At 38.4% G+C, this 20,489-nt stretch overlaps 1 protein-coding gene across 1 annotated transcript in view; it reads right to left on the reverse strand.

Moving 5' to 3' along the window:
- Positions 1-20,489, reverse strand: part of C4H8orf34 (chromosome 4 C8orf34 homolog) — a 158,911-nt gene that overhangs the window by 92,797 nt on the left and 45,625 nt on the right. The window contains exons 5-6 of the mRNA XM_074146679.1: positions 12,186-12,214; positions 5,447-5,616 (exon numbers count right to left, since the gene is read on the reverse strand). Coding sequence (XP_074002780.1) covers positions 5,447-5,616; positions 12,186-12,214 — 199 coding nt within the window. The remainder of the gene's footprint in view (positions 1-5,446; positions 5,617-12,185; positions 12,215-20,489) is intronic.

The following is a 20,489-nucleotide window of genomic DNA, read 5'->3' on the forward strand; positions in this document are numbered from 1 at the left end:
TAAGCAGCATATGAAGAACAACAGGATGTCAATTACTAATCATTATTGCTAAGGTATTGATCGCACAGCAACAAAGTTGAGAACAAAGAACTGCTTCCTCCAGTGGTTATGTTACCACGACCCCACAGGATTAACCATAGAATCATAGAATGGTTAGAGTTGGAAGGGACCTTAAAAATCATCCAGTTCCAACCCTCTGCTATGGGCAGGGACACCTCCCACCAGACCAGGTTGCTCAAAGCCCCATCCAGCCTGGCCTTGAACCCCTCCAGGGATGGGGCAGCCACAGCTTCTCTGGGCAACCTGTTCCAGTGTCTCACCACCCTCACAGGAAGAATTTCTTCCTAAGCTCTAACCTAAATCTCTCCTCTTTCAGTTTAAAATCGTTTCTCCTCATCCTATGGCTCCACTCCCTGACCAAGAGTCCCTCCCCATCTCTCCTGGAGCCCCCTTTAGGGACTGGAAGGGGCTCTAAGATCTCCCTGGAGCCTTCTCCTTACAAGGCTGAACAACCTCAACTCACTCAGCCTGCCCCTATAGCAGAGGTGCTCCAGCCCTCTGAGCATCTTCATGGCCCTAAGGACTATGTAGAACTTATATTAAGGACAATTCTCATGGGTTGACTTCTGTCCCTAACCTAAATAACGGACAATTGGAACTGCATGGAAGTTAGCAGAAGGGTCTAAGGTAGGACAGTTAGCAAATTCTGATTCCTTACAATATCAAGATAAAGACAACAGGACAGAAGTTTGGTGCCCCACATGAGGATATTGGCAACATCTCAGATCCCTACATCCTGTTGCAGGAAGGCAGATCTGTTGCAAGAGTATGCAATTTAGTATAATTGATGATAGTCCATTTCCCACTGCAAAGATGAACACTGATAAGACAAAGTGGACCTTGGAGATGAAGAATGGGCTTTGAGTTCAGGATATCAGGTTACGGTTGGAGCTTCTGCAAGCTCTAGTTCATTTCAGGCTCTAAGAAACATATTAAAAATTACCCAAATTCCCCACTCTGTACACACATTATCCCTTGAGGAAGTTACCAAGAGCCTTGATTCTCAGAATTTCTCCAGGAAATTTATCATGTAGAAAACTACTAACAACGACTTGGAAATGAGTTTAATCCTATTTTCACAGTGTTCAAATTTCTGAAAGATGAGCTCGGTACCAGCAGTATTGCCATCAGCACTCTTATATGGTCACTTATCACATACTAATACCTTATCTTGCACCCTTATAGCACCAACACATAGCAGCACAAAACCAGTGACAAATGGAGTCTTTCCTCTGTAGCAAGCCGGAATGCTAATGGCAAGAAGGTGACCCTTCATCAATCAGTTTGACAAGACACAGCTACCTCAGACTGCCTCTGCTACCTTTCCCAGCCAAAGTTGAAGTGAAACCTGTCTTTTCAGTTGCTCAAAATTAATTCCATTTCTTTTTGTAAGTAACTGTCTTTCACAGAAAGAGTGGTCAGACACTGGAACAGGCTGCCCAGGGAGGTGGTTGAGTCACCATCCCTGGATGTGTTTAAGAGCCGTTTAGATGTGGTGTTGGGGGATAGGGTAGAGGAGAGAACTTTGTAGAGTAGGGTAGATAGTTGGACTCGATGATCCCAAGGGTCTCTTCCAACCTGGATGATTCTATGATTCTATGATTCTATGAACTGGGACTGGCTTTCAGATATACGATGTGTTCTTTCGTTGCTCATCATCACAGGAATGTATGTTTTTAAGGAGGAAACAGTAGTTCTTTCCCACTGTCCACTACTGAATGGAGCAGAAAGTGAGGTTTGTGGTTGCAAAGACAGAAAAAGCAGAAAACTCAGATTCCCAAATACTGTGTACTGTGTATACTCACTGTGTATGTATCTGCTTTATGCTGGAAAGACCAATATTGAAAACCAGCATGTTATCAACAGACCAGTGGTCCATAGGAATATGCCGTTCTCTGCAACCTATTCAGTCCCCTATAGAATGCTATGGATGTGTAAGGACCCAGGGCTTCCCCTGACACCAAACAGAAAAAGTCTATGGTCTACACTATGGTCTGTGAAAACAAAACAAAAAATTGCATGACCATTATGGCAATTACCAGTGATCTGTCAATGCCGAATCCCTCTGGATATTTATTTAGTATTTCGTTTTTGTAGCATTTCCTTATGTTTAGTGACAGGTAAAAGAAAACATGGAAATGTCCCTGGAAATAATGGGACAATTACAGTTTTGACTTTCCTGTTCTTATACTATAACTGATGATTAGGATTAGTTTTGAGACTTTGCGGGCTTATCACATAAATCGCGATAATTAGTAATCGATAAACTATCACTTTTTATTAAAAGTGTTGCTAAATCAAATTTAACAAGATATAATTGGAAACACTTAATACGAATTTCAAATTGCTCCCTCCTTCAGTTGCCAGGTAAAAATGTAACTGAATTATTTTAGGCTATATTAACTATGAAGTAGATGAATGAAATACAGATGAGGCAGCCAAAAGTTCTTTACAACTGATAGCAAATTCACTCTTTTGAGAGTTTCATTTAATCTCATAAAATCCATATTACTCCCACTACTTCTGGATGCACTAGGTATATACTACATTAAAACTAAATTATTATTACATATTACTTGTCTCATGCATTTGGTGCATAGTGAATTCCAAATTCTGCTAATAGTATTTTAATTCCCAGTAACACTGAATCAGACCTTGAAGAAACTGCCTGTTATTAGTTAATTATTATTAAACATTCAGATTAACCTTGATCAATACAGGGCTTTTAAACTTCCATATAGAGGTAGCCTCAATTTTAGTATCACCACTATCTTGAAGTTCTGCAGTTTTATGCTTGTTTCGCAAGACTGCAAACATGCTTTTTATAAATGCCTTGCAAAAGCTGATGAAATGCTAATGAAGCAAAGAATTATCCCAGACATAAAATCAGTCATCCAAATGTAAATCCATATGCTGCATGTAATTTAGTACTTATTAATTTCCACTGAAAATCAGTATTCCCATTTAACGGTACATATTTTTCAACAGGTCTTCATCGCTTACTGACCCTTAAAACTAGAGATATCAGTGTCCCATGAGTCTTTCCTGGCATCAAGTACCCCATAGTCCCCTTATTTCATACATCAGGCAATGTGACTTTGTCACGATACTCAAAAAGACTTCTCAAATACTGTTCTCAAAGCCATTAATCACATTTTTTAATTACAGCATTAGCTGTGAGGTCTCTCACAGCTTGCACCACTCTCTACAAAGAGAAAAATACGCTGCTTTGAATCATCTTTGTTACTCAGAACTAAACCTCTTTGCTCCTGTCTAGAAATCAGAGCTGCTTATTTCTGCTCCTTCCCATTGAGAGAAGGGATACAATATTCCCAGTTTGCTCTGAAATGGGGAAAAGATCTTTATTCGGTGTCTTTACAGGGCTGCTGAATAAGTAAAAAGAAACCCAGGCCCTCACAGTGAAGCTCCAGTGCCAGTTGCTGACTCCATTACTTTCCCAGGAACTGCACTGGAGAGACCCAGTGTCTGAGTTCTCCTGGTTCCAGTCCAACGTCTGGCTACATTTGTACATGCTGCTGCTTCTTTGAAATATTAGTACTTGCAGCTACCCCCACAATAATCTAATTAAAAGAAGAAAGAAGTACTCATGGATAGCAAACATTCCCAACATGTAAGGAAAGTTAATGAATACAGCCTGTGAGAGTACAGCAAGTGACAGAGTAGTTTCCCAGTGACAGGGAGGTGAATTCCAGTGTAGAAGGCATATGGAGGACATAGCGAAGGAACATTCACAATTCAAACTGGGGGACATGAGGCTGGAGAGCAGTCTTGTGGAAAGAGATCTGGGGGTTTGGGCTGACGGCAAGTTGAATATGAGTTAAGAGTGTGCCCTGGCATCCTAAATGGCCAACCATGTCCTGGGGTGCATCAAGCACAGCATCACTAGCTGGTTGAGGGAGGTGACTGTCCCACTCTACACCGCACTGGTGCAGCCCCATCCCAAGTATTGTGTGCAGTTTTGGGCACCTCAATATAAGAAGAACATCAAACTATTAGAGTATGCCCAGAGGAGGGCAATCAAGATGGTGAAAGACCTTGAGGGCTAGACTTAGGAGGAGTGGCTGAGGTCACTTGGCTTGTTCAGCTTGCTGAGAAGACTGAGATGTGACCTCATGCCAGTCTACAACTTCTTCAAGTTGTAGTTCAGTCTACAACTTCTTCAAGGGAGGCAGTGGAGGGGTAGGTGCTGATGTCCTTTCTCTGGTTACCAGCAACAGGACACAAGAAAATGGGATGAAGCTGCATCACAGGAAGTTCAGATTGGACATTAGGAAAAGGTTCTTCAGTGAGAGGGTGGTCAGTCTCATTGGAACAGGCTCCCCAGGTCACGGCATCAAGACTGTCGGAGTTCAAGGAGTTCTCTTAGTCACATGGTTTAGTTTTAGGTAGTCCTGCGAGGAGCAGGGAGATGACCAATGATCCTAACGGGTCCCTTCCAGCTTGAGATACTCTATGATTCTGCAATAATACCTTAGACCTTTTCAAAGGGAAAGCAGAGAGTTTCTACCTTCTTAAAGGGGGAAGAAAAAGATGTCTGCTGCAGTCAGAGTACTAGTTATAAACAAGGAGAAAGGCTGCAGGGCTGAGGGAGAACGACAGATGTTTAAGGCAATTACCAGAGGCAGTGCACAAGCTCTACATTAAAAAAAAAAACAACAGCATGAATGCCTTCTAAAGAAAGGCTGTGAATATTTCACTTTCTGTGATAAACAGGTATCTTTAAACCATGGAAAATGGACTCCTTGGAAAAATGATAATCTCTTCCATGTAGCTGAAGCACATTAACAAACAAACATACTCCCCCACCCTCAGTCAAGCAAAATAAATTGTCAGAAGTTATTTACTACAGACAATACAATTTTCTGTTTGAGAAAGAATTGCTATTAACACCAAGTTGCTAAGTATAATAACTAAGGATTAATTTAGGAAATCCTGTTAAAATTAACATAGACACTGTTTTCCTTGTCTATCTTTCCTTTAAATGAGAAAATCAGATTTATCACTGAAGTGTCAAGAAGATTAACAAAGAGCTACTACCAACTGCTGAAAGACGGAAGGGTTTGAAGTGTCTGAATGAAGCTACACATTACAAAATTATTACACAATGAGCCCCAATCTTGTCAACATACACTTATCTTTATACATGGGAATAAAACCATGGGATTGCAAACAAATATAAAGTTAATCACATATAAAAGCATGAGAAGAAACCAGTCACATATTAATATCTCCCATTTATTCTGCATGCCGCCAAACTGTGACGTGGGAATTTAAAAGCTCTGCATTCTGCTCTCAGAAATGGGGTGTTACAAAGACAGATCCGCTTCACAAATGATAAAATTTCTAGGCAGAATCAAAATCCCACCTTCCTCCAGGACTGCTGCTATCCTCGCTGTCCCACTGCTCATTTTTATTTCTTGGTATTGGTGGCTGCAGCATCTCAGCAGCCAGTGGGTCAGCATCATTCTCTTCACGACCGATCCATTCTCCAATCACACGAGGTCTGAGAAGGGGGGTGTTAAAACCTGTTGTTTCCTGAAGAGAAATTAAAAAAAGAAACACTGTACTGTTTGTTCTCAACCACACATGTAAATAGGAAAAGAAAAGAAGAAATAGAAAATAAAACTATTCATTAAAAAAGTACAAAACCAGTACATTATAATTTCAAAAGGCTACAAAATACCCAGAAGCAATTGTGGATTAATGAAAAGATTCCCATTAACAAAATTCCAAGAGAGATTTGCCCACCCCAATGCCTGAAATCTCTTCCATTTCTTACTTTTCAATTGCAACTGTAGAAATCTAGGGTATCATCTTGAAAAATTATTTTTTTTTAATAAACGCACAGTTCTTAAAAGCAGCACTGTGTCAGTTCTGCTAAGCAACAGATGAGGTCACTTGTATAATGAACACCCCAACCAAAAGAATGTTACAGATTAGTAGCAGCACTCTTATTTGCATTACGAATTAATGCAAAACTAATAAATAGATCTGCATTTGGCATTTTAAAAATAACCCTGCTAGGATTTACATAATGTATCTTTCAATTCTGAAAATGGTATTAACATTTTAATAAAATGCATTTCTGAAACTAGTATTCATGTTTTTAACCACTTAAGGGGAGAAGGTAACTGGAGAGGATTGCAAGAAGCAAGCAAAATCCAACTGAAGTATTCAAAACAATAGTGAAGATTTGCATCATTATATTAGGAATTTAGATTAAGGAAACAAATTGTCCTTAAAAATTGTATGAAAAAGGCGCTCTAAAGTGGTGAGTATCTCTGTTCTCAATGTTACTAGAAGGGTTGTAGATAAAGGATCATGTACAAGAGTTGTAGTCAAACTGAAAAACAAGCACGTATGCAAAAAAAATAGATATAAAATGATAGGATAGGAATATTAATTTTGCTTTAATTAAACTATTTTCTAGGCTAGCAAAGACATTTCAAATACAGTGTTCCTAATTAGGAGACAGATATTCTATTCCTATCCTTTAACGAGAGAAAATTTTAGGGAAACAAGGCCTCGGCTGTTACCTAGCTCGGTGTCTCAATAAATACCCCTGCCACAAAACAATGCTTTCCAAACAAAGAGCATGTGGAAGAAGGACAGCACAGTGATTACTTAGCCTAGCAACCATATTGTCTCATCTTCCTCAAAACAAACCATTTTTAAAGCCTCTTCTTAATTGACACAGATATGGAAAAAGCACAGTTTGAAGTAGAAGCCTCCATTGAAATGAAACAAACAAACAAAAAAAGCCTGCAAACTGCTTTCATACAAATCTATTTACCCCGCTCCAGCCAGACGCTATAATTTTGCTCAGCAGAATTCCAAGAGCTTCCATTTTGACAGAGTCAAATGTGACCCAGGCCCTGGATTAGACTCATTCCTCCTCGTTCTTCTGTTCTGCTTTCTGCAGCGTGTTGAGTGCGTTACCCGCACTCCACCCTCCAGACATCTCTCCAGAGCTCTCCATCACTTGACTACCATCGTATGCCTATGAGCCAGGAAAAATGGTTATTCCACTGCCCGCAATGCCTCCATCATACAAGGTGCCTACAGTAGTTAGAGAAAGAACCATTTGGCCCATTCTAAGGTTTATTCCTGCTACTCTAGCTGTTTTCTCCCTTCGTTTTCTCCCTAGAATGATGTCAAATAATTAATAAAAAAAGGTTGCTGGCGCTAGTTAAACTTGCAACAACTTGCAGTAACTCGCAGTGTCAATCTTGCTAAAAGCTTGCAGTCCCTTAAGTGAAAATGAAAAGCACCTAAAAATTTCCCACGTTTTTGCTGAGGCTCCACCATCAGCATACGAATAAGGAAACCGTGAATGCCGTGTCTATCCTTGTTACGCTGATTTCTCTTCTAGACGTTTTAGGGACAAAGTATCACTTTCATATTCTACTTAATAGAAAGGTAATTTACATTACACAGTCATGCTTTGCCTCACTTGATCACCTGGCTTTCCTTTTTGAATCTTGTTAGACTCGTACACCACAGCTTCAGTGACCTAATTCATTTTCCTCCTTTCAACTACATAAGCAGCCGCAGTGAAAACAGTAAATGAAGAATCAGAGACAGCTCTATTGAGAACACCAGGACGTTTATTTGGCACCTCATTTCAAAAGCTTCAGTAAATTCAGATGAAGTATTCTGTTATTTAAAAAGTTTTTATAGGTTTGGTTTTTTATATGTATAAACCTTAGAATCTTAAGGGGTCTCCAATTTATATTCTCTCATAAATAACAGAAGAGACTGACAGAGACATTAGTGCACACGGAAATATTTTCAGGAGAGGCGGGTGTTGAAATCTGCACTAGATGAACCTAGAGGATTATTTTATGGTGTAGTCCAGGTGTCATCTTTTTATGCATATCGGTGTCTACCAACTTGACACAATTGAGCTTCCTTTATATGGAGACCAGGAGAAGAAGCGAAAGACTGAAGGACACCTGAATCTCACCTTCACGTTGGGTGGAGATGTTGCGCTCCCTGGGAGGGGTTGGATGTTGCAGCCACAACATCTGTGTATCCGTTGATTTAAGCATAGTTTAAAAAGCTCAGTATTTCTAATTTCTGATATGGATTTTGAGGGAACCTCCACAGTGAGAAATACTTTTGGGTGAGGAGAAATGTGTTTATGACTTAGAGTAGTTGTTTCCTCTATTTTATTAATTATAACCTGTATTCATTGTGGTAATACTACATGTAAGAAGAAAGTAAACCCTAGACACAGCATAGAAAAAAATGTTTTAATATTAACCTTGGTCAAAATCTCAAATGAATTATCAGATCATCTTCACTTGAGACTGATTCTGGATCTCTAATACTTAGCTGTCTCCCATTATTATGTTTAAAGTGACTGAAAGCTATTGCTGGTAATTTCGGGCAAATTTCACAATGTTATGACAAGTCTTCATGAGAGACTTATGTGAGAGCTCCACTACACAAAGCTTAAGTAAAGCACCAGTCCACGGACTGTTGGGATTATGTGAAAGCCAGCAGATGAATAACCTTCCCCTGCCTTCTTTCAAATGCTTTAGAATGACATTTTTTTAGTCAGTCTTCAACTCTGGCAAGCGGTAAAGGCTGTAACTCCTTATTTCGCATGGTCTGGCTCAGAAATATTGCTGAAATGGGTACGATCATATCAACCCATTTTAATCCTATTTCTGCATTATAGCATCCTGGCTACGTTCTGCCTCAATGTATCTTCCAATGCAGACGTGCTACAATGCAATGTATATGACAGTTTATTTCATGACATAAACACAAGTAGGGTCTTTCCAGAAGCAGCAAATTTTAGAGGAGATGCATCACCAGTAGCCCCATGGTCAGAGCACTCACGTAGGACACTAGAGCTTTGGTAGCATGGCTGGTCTATACTTCTGCGGGAATCTGAACTTCCATTTCCCAGGAAAGTGTCCTAACAGACAGGAAAACCCCTGAAACTCACAGGGAATTCAGTGGCTTTTTCCTCTATAATTTTTTTAACCAAACTAGAATTCTGTGAGTTTCACTGAAATACTAATATCCTACCTCAACTTCTCTATCTGTAAACATAAAATTCTTCACATTATTGAGAAGCTTTAGAAACCGCACGCTTTCACGCATAGTTTCTGTGCTGTGAATCAATTCAGAAATTTGTATTATATTAACTCTGCACTTCAGCCTTAGAATCTGTGAGTCACAAGGCATCGCTTCTCATTTTCTTTCCTTACAGAAGCGGTGTCAGTTGCTGATTTTACACAGCTTCCGTGTCCTAGAGACACGGTCTGAATCATCAAGCGAGACTGAACGCCAAACTCTGCAAGTCTGAAAGAAAGACCAGAAAGGAGGGAATCTATACCATAAATCTGTTTTAATTGCAGGAATTTTAGGAATTTTTTTTGCAATTACATTGGTAAACTCTGAAATTTTATTAGACTGTCAAACCAAAAGCTTCCATTTTGACTGACCTGTCTGCTTGTATTTTCTTTACCTCCGTCTTGGACTGAAGCCCTAAATACTGGCACAAAGCTAATAATAGCAGATATTTGACAAGAATCCATTTAAATGAAACACCTTTCCACGAAAGTAACTGTGATTCAGAGCAAACTGGTTTTCCAAATCCAAATGCTCATGTAACTAAGCAACTAACTAATTAACTGGATTACTTGGAGAAGGAGTTACATCAACCAACAGTACTAACCAAGTACTCCCTGACAAAGGCAGCCAGAAAGAAATAGTTTTCGAAAAAAATAGATAATGAGAAACAAAAATAAAGAAACATACACACGCTTTCTTTGTCTTCTCTGAATTCATAATCTAAACCACAGATAAAACAGCAGGGTTATGGGCTCTGTCCTAATCCCCAAGACAGTTCCCGATTGTCAGGAAAATAAAGCAAGGAAGAGCATATAGAAGAATTTACTATTGTGTTTTATGTGTCTTGTGACATCTATGTAATAACAACATTATAACAGAATCCAACAACACGTTTAGACACGCTGTTCTAGATCCATGACATCTACCTGAAGGGTTAAATAGTTAATCCAAACCACAGATGGTTTGGAAAATGATTCACCACAGCCTAGATAAGGAAGCTCTAGTATCAGCATGTATTTCTGGGAAAGGAACTGCAATGAACTTGACTACATTTATACCTGGAAAACAAACATCACCTGGGAACATGCTCAGGTGAAATGGAACCAAATTCTGTCTAATGTTAAACCATTACCATGTAGCCTTTGGTTGCATTTGGCCCAAGCCAAGTAATACACTTAGAAACAAGTCATAGGAACGTTTCAGGAATTAACTCATGTAAGGGATCATTCCTAAGAGGTAGGATTCTACAGAATGGTCCTGGCTACGCTTAATTTCTTAACACAGAACTGGCCTTTATGTCCATTAAAAATCCTGAAGGGGCAAAACAAGAAATAAAGCCCACGGAGACAAAAAATTGCACTTCTGTAAATCTATCCTGAAAGCCTGTTAAGCGTTGCTGCACAAAGGAACCATGTAAAGAGCTGTATTAGGTTTTTTTAAAATTTATTTTCCAAATAACTTTCAATTTCAAGAACATTCAATTTAGCTGTCCTCATCAGAAACAGATGTGAAAACAGATGCAGTATTGTAAAGTTGTCAGGTAATAAATGCTACTGAATGTATATAATATAATGTCAAGTTTCATTTAAAAAACCCCACCACCTTCCAATTTCAAATCATAAACAATGAAGTATATGGTAATACAAAGAAGATTCTCTTAGACTGGATCCTAAGGAAATTCACCGATGATATTCCTCACCTCAGTTTTCTCACTGAATAATTACATTTTAAGAACTTGAATGTTTTTGAACAATAATCTATCACTATTTAAAAAAAAATTAACATAGGAGTATCTCCTAAAAAATGTATGTAAAAAGTTCATGATAACAGGCTCTAGCCCAAAATGTCTTTTTCTCCCCACAAACGGTATTTCATAGTGTTTTTCAACAAACAAAACCAAGTGAAGACTAGTTCTTCATAAGTACTCTTAAAGGTAAGGGTTCTAATGGAAGCGCATTCTAATTGTATTTCTCATCACCTCTCAGCTAAGGAAATAGGAGGAAGGAAGACTTAGACACTGTTATACTCTTAATATGAACTACAAGATAAAGCAAGACCAAGGGCAAAATGATACGTAAAGGCCGTCGTTTTGAAATGGCAGCCCCATATGCACATGACTGTATGCGATCAGTCAGTGATCAATCTTGTCTAATTGGCCTTTCCTGGAAAACCCAGTGGAGATATTTTACATGCACTTGTGTCAGAAAAGTTCATGCCCTCATTCTACCAGGAGAAAAGAAAGATATTTTAAAAATTGTCTCCTATATTAGCTATTATTCCTGTGTCTTATACACCTTTTTGATCCTATTTCCCTGATAGTAATGATTTTTGACACCAAGAACACAACCCAAGATTCTTGGCACTAGCAGCCTACTGCTGTTCACTGGTGAGATTAGGGAAGAGAAAGGTGTTCTGTTTCCTTTGGAGCTTTGAAAAATTAGCTCGATTACTCTTTCAGCATAGAGTTCATTATAACTAAAATTAAAATTCATGTTAACTGTGTAATACATCAAAAGAAGCCAAAACAGAAGAGATCATTGTTTATTGCATTCAGCAAGGAAGCAAAGACTGATCCTTATGCCCTGTGCACTCCTGATCAAATCTAGGGAGCAAAATGTATTCCTAAGTATTCTCACAAATCATATCTTAGAATGCAAAATTCATGATTTCATGAATAAAAGGTATTTAAAGCTAAATGTTTCCAAAGTACACAAAGTAACCCAACAGACTATATTAAGCAAAGATGGTATCAAGATCAAAAGCTTTCCCATGGCCTCACTTAGAGTCTCTTAAACTCAGTGAGATTTTTTTTCCATAGTTGACAGCCCATGCTGGATCAAGCTCTTAACGTACCAACATATACTATACTTACCCATATAGCTTTCCATACCCAAACTTCCTCTGAACCCAACAGAACTGAAGAGTGTATGCCAGGACAGGGAGATGCAGCTCTCATTGCCTAAAATTATCACAATCATCTGTCTTTTTGTACTGTTCATTACAGTAAATCTTACCTTATCAAGTTCATCAGAAATAGCAATGCCTGAAAACAAAACAGATTAAAAAAAAATAACGTTTAGAAACATTCTTTCTATAAATATTTTTTACTACAGTAAGGAAAAGTAAGGTTTAATCTGAAAAGTTTACATACTGTTCTCTGCACACTGCTGTATCACAAAATGTACCGTACTTTGTTCCATTAGTGAAATTGCCTGGAAACAATATATTCTTAACTTTCCTCAGCTGCAGTATTATCAAAATGAGTTTTCAAAAAACTATGGAAATGGAAACAGCAGATGTGCCAGTAAAGTGACAACGAGCTTAAGTATACTTCTACCTGCTTTCTAAAATTAAACTAGCAACATAATATTTACATATGGACTCGCTATTATGCAAATCTCGCCCCGACCAGCACACGTAACATCATGCTGCAATCACAGGGCAACACGGACATGACTCCTCTCTCTTTCTCCATGGTTCAGTGTAGAAACGATTCTATGAAAACAGATGCAATTCAAAGAGAGGAAAACCTAGAATGTAAAATGGTTTTTCTAAACCCTCTGAACTTGTTTATTTGTTCTTGTCCCTTCTGCTGATGCCTGCCTGAGGTGTTCCTGTGCTTGCTTCCATCATGGCATCTAACTCTTTTAATTATGACTGTCCTGTAGCACATTAAATAGGCACAGCTTGTCTCAGAATTTTTAACGCATCTACATGCTTCCATCATATCACATGGAGAGATCAAGTAATCATACATTTAATGCTATCATTTTGAAAATTCTGACGTAGTGAAAGCAAAGCATTTCTCAGGTTCCTATGAGGTGTCGTAAGAAACATTTCCAGGTTAGAACTTCAATTCAAAAACAAAAGAAAAGCATCTTGTGGTGTTGGAAATAAAGTACCCATGTATAGGGAGAACACACACTTGAAAGTTGTTTTCTAATTCATGTCATGTTATTAAGACAACTGCTTCCAAAGAATGTAAGAGATGATATTGCAAAATACCAGCTGAGCAGAGAGTTGTTCTTTCTAAAAATCAGACTAAAGATTGCAGAATTACAAGCTTATTTCCATAATAATTTTATTTCTTACTATTTGGTATACCATAACTACATGAATTGCTTGGGCTTTTTACTGTACTTTTAATCATTGACTCTATACAGCTAATTCTCAGTTTGGATGACTTCCTTGTATCGATTTTTGGTTTAAAAATAGTGAAGTGCTAGCAGAACTACAACTATCATTTTAAGACCTGATCAACACATAAGAAATATGGCAGGAGTTAACAGAACAGTTTCCGTCATTCAATAGTTATAAAGTAGACTGTATTGAAAATTATTTATTTTGCTTAATCCTTCTACCCCTCACAGCAGTTAACCCATTTTAATAACTTCAGACTTTTATTTAGCCCAGACACTACACTTATGTCCGTACAATATAATCAGTAGGTTACACCAACCTGGATCATTCAACAGGACTTTAATGTGTGATGAATGTCTTCACTCCTCAATGGCCATTTACCAGAGAGAAGACAACTGCACTCTTGGAGGTAATAAAAACATAATTTAAGCTTCTCTTTATCTCAACTTTGAAAACATGATTTCCATTAACCAGCTCTCCCATCACATTGGATGTATTTTGCACAATCAAGGTCAATCCATTTTACAACCACAAATGCTCTTTCTAAACAGACAAACTACCTTTTCTCAGCAATTTCCCATAATGTTAAGATGGTTCATTTTGGTTTGATACGGGTTTATTTCCTCAGATTGAAGGTTGGTCCCCTTTTCTTCTGCTTTCACAGGTGGTCTGTGAACGGGTCTTTGAAACCTGGGAGCGGCCGCAAGAACAATTTTTCCCTGTGTTGACTTAGTTATTAAAAATATTTAATTTCAAGTACAGCAAAAGAACCTACAAAAGGTAACTCTGCCATTTCCAAGACTCCATTCCAAAAAGTGCTAAATGCTTTTACTATTCAACTGTCTATGTTGTTAATCAAAGATCAGTACTGAAAGTACCAAATACCCAAATAACAGATGGGAAAAACTGTACATATAACTGTATGCCTCACACAAAAAGCTCCTAAATTCTTTGATTAAGTTACATATAAACACATAAAATGGAAAAACATCCGTAATTTAAAGAAGTGCTTTCAGTAAAATGTTTTTTTTTAAGTAAGTCCCATCAGTTCCCCAGAATCTAAATTTAGAGAAGAGTAAGACTAGTAACTGAATTGACCAGAATGCCTCAAATCTCTTCTTTACTAAATTGCCAACAGTAGCAAGACACCAAAACTAACTGTATTTCTTAGATAGGCATGTAGAGAGACAGCAGTTTCTGAGGACATCTTGACAAAACAAAATTTTAAAAGTTAGAAAAGTTTTATCTTCACAATCACAAAATTAAACTCACAAACTTTTCATTTCTCTCTCTCTCTGATGTGGTATCAAGAGATAAGAACACATTTCTTCCCAGGAATCCTTTTTAAGGAGCTTGTTACAGTAATCTTGGCATGATGATTCCTCTGGAGGTGGGATTTACCACACTGCCAGTCATACAGACCTTTCTGTTATGGTTTCAGCTCCCTTAACATTAGCAAAACTCCATTAGTTACTGATAATACAACTCCATTAGCAGAGTCCGGGATAAATTAACACATTAAGAAATGGGTGTAAAAAAGCTTCTCATTTTCTTCCAAGAACCTACTGCCCACTTAGTGTGTGCCCACTCTTACCAATTTTCTTTTGCATTTGCCAAACTGACAAAATATCCCTGCTGAAGTTAAGAAGAGGAGGTACTCGCACTCTGTGTGCAGCAAACAGAAAATCACAACAGTGAGGTGATTTTTTGGATGCAGATCTCAGGTGGAATATTATGGACTCCACTTTGGACAAAGCAGTTACCCGAAAAATTAAACCCATTGCATATATTACCATAACATTAAAAAACCCAAAACATCTTAATCCAGAATCCTGAGAAAGCAAGTAGGGATAGTCATAATTATCATAGAGGAGTATTTAGGATTTCTGTTATTCACTTAAGCCTTAGCACATTCCTGACTTTTTGGTAGTCAAATACATTACTGTCAGTTACTTTATTTTCAAGTAATACATGGACAATTAAAAAAAACCTGAATTTCTACAAAGTAATGGTACCAATGGTTGCTATCTCCAGTTCATGTAATTGCTAATATCCAGAGATCGTCACTTTTCAAAAAGAAAACCCTCTTTTCACTTATTTGTATATTTGACAACTCTGTGCTCTCTGTACCTTGTGTACTTATTTTCATTTTGTTTCTCTGTGGCTGTTGTACAACATAAAAGAGGAAAAAATACATTTTAATTTTTTATATATTCTAAATAGGAAAATGTCATTGTAAAAACCACAGAGTACTAGAGACAAAGGGACAGCCCAGTCCGTGAAACTAGTGTAAATGGAAACAGCTATGTTTCAGGTTTCAGCAAAACATCCATAAGTGTAGCCAAAATGTCCATACGCTAAAAACTTTTTACCCAACAATTTAGTCACTTCCTCAAACTGCAGCCTTTTTTTATCACAACTTAATCCTAATCACCAAAAAGGTTAGATACCAGAAAAACTAACATACCTGGTTTGTTCAAGCTTGAATCCAATGGCTTTGTTAGAATATAAATTACCAGGAATAACTGTTCCTGACATCCCTCAGCTTAAAGCATTTAAAGCCTGACTCTGCGTGACGATGAACGTATAGAATGGAAGTTTTAGGGCTGCTTCATCATTGCTCTGCCTCAAGTCACCGAGCAGCAGATAAGAAGGGGACTGCCGAAAAAGTTCTCCCTTTGTTGGGGAAGGTCTTCTGATGTCAAAGGCAAACCCTTCAGAAATAAAGGAGCATGGCTTTGCCCTTTCTCTCACAGCAGCTGTTTCTCACAGCCAACATTCACTATAGTTTTAGATCATACTGTGATTGACAACTCTACAATAGTCCTACCTTTCTTACTTCTTGCAATGAGAAAGTGCAGTGCTCCGACTAACTGGGCGAGAGGTTTTCTTGCCACCATCAGCTAAGGCTCACAGCCAAGATTTACAGTGGGAATTAGTTAGGCGCCTAACTGCCAATTTTAAGCCTTTAAAAAAACTCCCTTTTGAAAGTAATTCAGGGCGCTGAATTTTGATCAGGCATCACAAGTACCCAGCCCACTCAGCTGTTCTGGTGAATTACAGAGACAGATTCAGGGCACTTGTTTCTGCTTTTGAGGGCAATGACCCTCTGTGCTGTAAGGGTGCTGGGACAATAAAGTAATTGGTCTGAACGCGCTTTCCCAGTCCTTCAGAAATGCTCCACGGCCGCAGCTACTGCCGTCTCTGATCAGCAACAAATCTGGAGCGGGGCTGTTCATGCTAGCACAGCCTCTCTCAGCTGGAACACTTTCATCCTGTCAATAGCTTGGTTTTTGAAGAGAACTGGAAGAATAAGGTACTCTCAGATTTTAAGAAAGGTCTGGCACACTAGGATTAAATGAAACATGACTACCAGACAATGGAATAACAACACAACTTATTAATGCTTATTATACTTCAATTACTATTATCATGCTACATTAAGCAGACTGCCCAAAACCATATCTCATTGTATTAGCCATGTACCTTATAGCTTTTTTCTATCTAAAATACTAAAACAGTGGTTTGTCATGCCTTTTTTTTTAAATTATCACAGATTATTAGGTTGCCCATACATATACAAAACCATTCTGGTTTTGATCAGAGGGCTGGAGTACCTCTCCTATGAGGACAGGCTGAGAGAGTTGGAGCTGCTTGGCCTGGAGAAGAGAAGGCTCCGGGGAGACCTTATAGCAGCCTTCCAGTACCTAAAGGGACTACAGGAGAGATGGGGAGGGACTCTTGATCAGGGAGGGGAGCCATAGGACAAGGGGGAACAGTTTTAAACTGAAAGAGGGGAGATTTAGATGAGATCTCAGGAAGAAATTCTTTCCTGTGAGAGTGGTGAGACACTGGAACAGGTTGCCCAGAGAAGCTGTGGCTGCCCCATCCCTGGAGGGGTTCAAGGCCAGGCTGGATGGGGCTTTGAGCAACCTGGTCTGGTGGGAGGTGTCCCTGCCCATGGCAGGGGGCTGGAACTCAATGGTCTTTAAGGTCCCTTCCAACCTGAACCATTCTATGATTCTTTACATGGTTATCTTAGATTTCTGTTCCCAATCTTCTATCCCTTTGGCAATCTGCAGCAGCACAATGGTAAGAATGTGGAAATAAAGATGATGACCACTACAGCATTATAGTATCTTCTTAGATGAAAAAGCCACCTCCTAACATGTATCTGCACCATGTTTAAACAAAGTAAAGTCTCTTTTGAGTCTAGAATTAATATCTTCCACAGTAAAGATAAGACCTCCTGCTTAGGACATTCTGCTTAATTTCTAGCTTACCAGAAAATTAACTTACTTTTGAAAGAAAAGTGAATGTGAGTTCTGTGAGTCTAAAAAATGCCCAGGCTCTTTCGTATGCAGTTCTTAGCAGAAAAGTTTTATTTGTTGCTGCTCTCCTGCAAAAAATACAGTTAATCCAGTACCTAATGCCTCTCCACTCAGTGCTATTATTCGTCTATGAAGAATGATTTTTTATACTTTGATGCTCTCAATTCACCAGCATAAAATTAATTTTCAAAATAGTAGGTACCGTACGAGTTCAGGTCTTTTTGAAATGGCAAGTCATAAAATCCCTGTCTGCTGCATTATTCCCAATGATCTTAAAAACTTGCAATGTTTTCATACACCATATACACCTGAAATTATAGAACAGGTGTTCTCATAAGAATGAAACTTCAGAGACATCTACCACTTTTTGCTTTTATTTGTTGTCCATAACTAGAGGTAACACAAAACGAAAATTAATTGACTTTTTTTAAGACTTGCATTTTTCTAAATGCACAATGCACCTCTGACAAGTCTAATGTGTACGTAGTCATAAGAAAATAAAATGCTACTACTTTAACACATGCCAGACAACCGTTATTCAGCTCAATGGGAGCAAACAGCTTATGCACTTTCCTAAACGTCCAGAAGATGGCCACAGAGCTCCCAATAGCTAGTTTTCCTACTTGCCAAACAAAGCTTTCTGGATTTGACAGACAGGTTTTGACATCCAGAATTTAGACGCACTAAGACAACCCCAATGCAACTCTGATGAACTTGAAAAAATTCATTTTCAGGATCGGTCTAGGCCAGAGAACTTGTGGATGGCTGGACTTTCAACCTCATAGTGCATCATACGTTCTGTAACAAACTCCAGGACAGAAACAGCGTTATTGTTCTACCATTATTAATACTGCAGCTTTGAGCATGAACACAGAAATACCAAATCATGTATAACCTGCCTGGCAGTTAATTGTCCCAGTGCATTTTGCTATCCATTGCAAATCCGGGAAAGAACATGTTCCCTTACTGGTGGGATAGGCTATCTCAGATGCACTTGCATTTCCCATGGCAAAACCTCATGCCATACCCCAGCTGGCAACATAGTAAATTCCAGACCCTGTGCCTGTTTGTACCATGTATTAAACACAAGGTAAATTGAAATTAGTTATTTCACACCATCCTTGGATTATAAAGGGCATAAAATGGTTGCTCTGGTTGTACCAAACAAAGCACTTCCCCTAGAAAATATGTACACGAGCTAAACCGGCTCAGGCATTTCTGTATAGGAAATTTATAATAGATTTGTCATTGACTGCCATAACAGACATTCTTACATTATTTCCTTTACTTACATTGAGTCATTTTACAACTTCCAAAATTAGACATATTTCCTCCAGTAGTAACTCAGAGATTTTCTGTGAAGGCATGTTGAATTGAAACCTCAGAGATCTGCCAATGAGGGGCATATGTCCTTATATTATTGAATAACTATGTATCAAGTTTCTGTAGTGGTATACATCTTGAATTAGGATAATATTCCTCCCAACATCTAGCCATTTAAGAACAAGGGAAACAATGTCATCTACAAGGCACCACACATTAACATATCAGCACACTATACATCAGCAGAGTCACTATCTAGGAAACAGGAATTTAATCTCTCCTCCCCATGGTGGCTTTGAAAAAAAAATAAAAATAATCAATCCCCAGCAAAAGAATCTATGTTTAAGACTTGCAGCACTTCTATATACAAATTTCTGAGTTACTTCAATGGAGAATCCAGGATTAGGTTTGGTGAGTAATGAGTTAAGCAAACGGAGAGAAAGAACACGGAAAGAACCCACCAAATGTTGTCCCAGAAACATTCTTAGGCCAAGGTCAGCTCAGAAAAGAATAATCAAACACTGCAGAATCTTTCAGAACTCTTGATTTCAGGGAAAGGTGTAGCCTGCAGCTGGTTGGTTAAGGTGGGCAGTAGCCAAGGACAGAGTTAGAGCTCACCCTTCTACAGCCTCCTGAATAACAACCCTTTTCTGCTAAGAACTAGGAGGTACCGTATCTGAGATGACAGCCACACAAACCCCAGTTCTGTAATAGCATTCAGAAAACCTTCGGCAAGCCAAAAACTGTTCCAGAAAAGGACGCTATAACTCAAAAAGAGACTTTAGTCCTGGAACTCAGAGTAGGCTAGCTCAGAATGGCAAATACCTCCAGAAAGATAATTAAAAATTTAACATCTGTAGGAAAAAGATATCCATAACTGAAGTAACAGTGATCTCCCGGACATATAAGCCCCACCTTATAATTGAATAGCAATAATTATGTTCACATTCTTCCTGTTTCAGTCTTAGAATATACCATTATTTTGTATTATTACTCATACATCACACTAAAAGCAAATGGATTTTATGAGCAAAGGCAGTATTGGATAACAGCTGCAGTACCAAGATAAAATTATCTTCCTTAAAGGTTTGATTGAGCTTATCTAAAAATGTCGATCTCAAAATAAATCACAAACATTGATCTCACACAAGAATAACACGATTTTAAAGTTCAGCCTGAAGAGAAGAAAGGAAAAATCCTCTCCAGAATAGTGATGACTAGTTTTGTGGTTCAACTAGAAGAAAAAATTTAAGGGCTTGATGCTCAACTGATCATGGATCAGTCATTTTTACAGAATAAGGTCCATTTCAGACCAACAACTGTGTATGACAAAAAAAAATACTAAAGTAAAAACAACGCCCCTCATGAGGTGATTGATAAAAGTCTAGTTGCATGACATGCAGGAGTGCATTTGCAGTTATACCATCAGCATCAGAAATGCCTAGTTTCAATGGGAAAATTCAGAGTCTCTGATAAATGTTAGTGACTTTCCATTCAAGTACATCTTCCATAACCAGAATGTAA

Source organism: Numenius arquata, chromosome 4 (assembly GCF_964106895.1).
Source record: "Numenius arquata chromosome 4, bNumArq3.hap1.1, whole genome shotgun sequence".
Classification (NCBI taxonomy): domain Eukaryota; kingdom Metazoa; phylum Chordata; class Aves; order Charadriiformes; family Scolopacidae; genus Numenius; species Numenius arquata.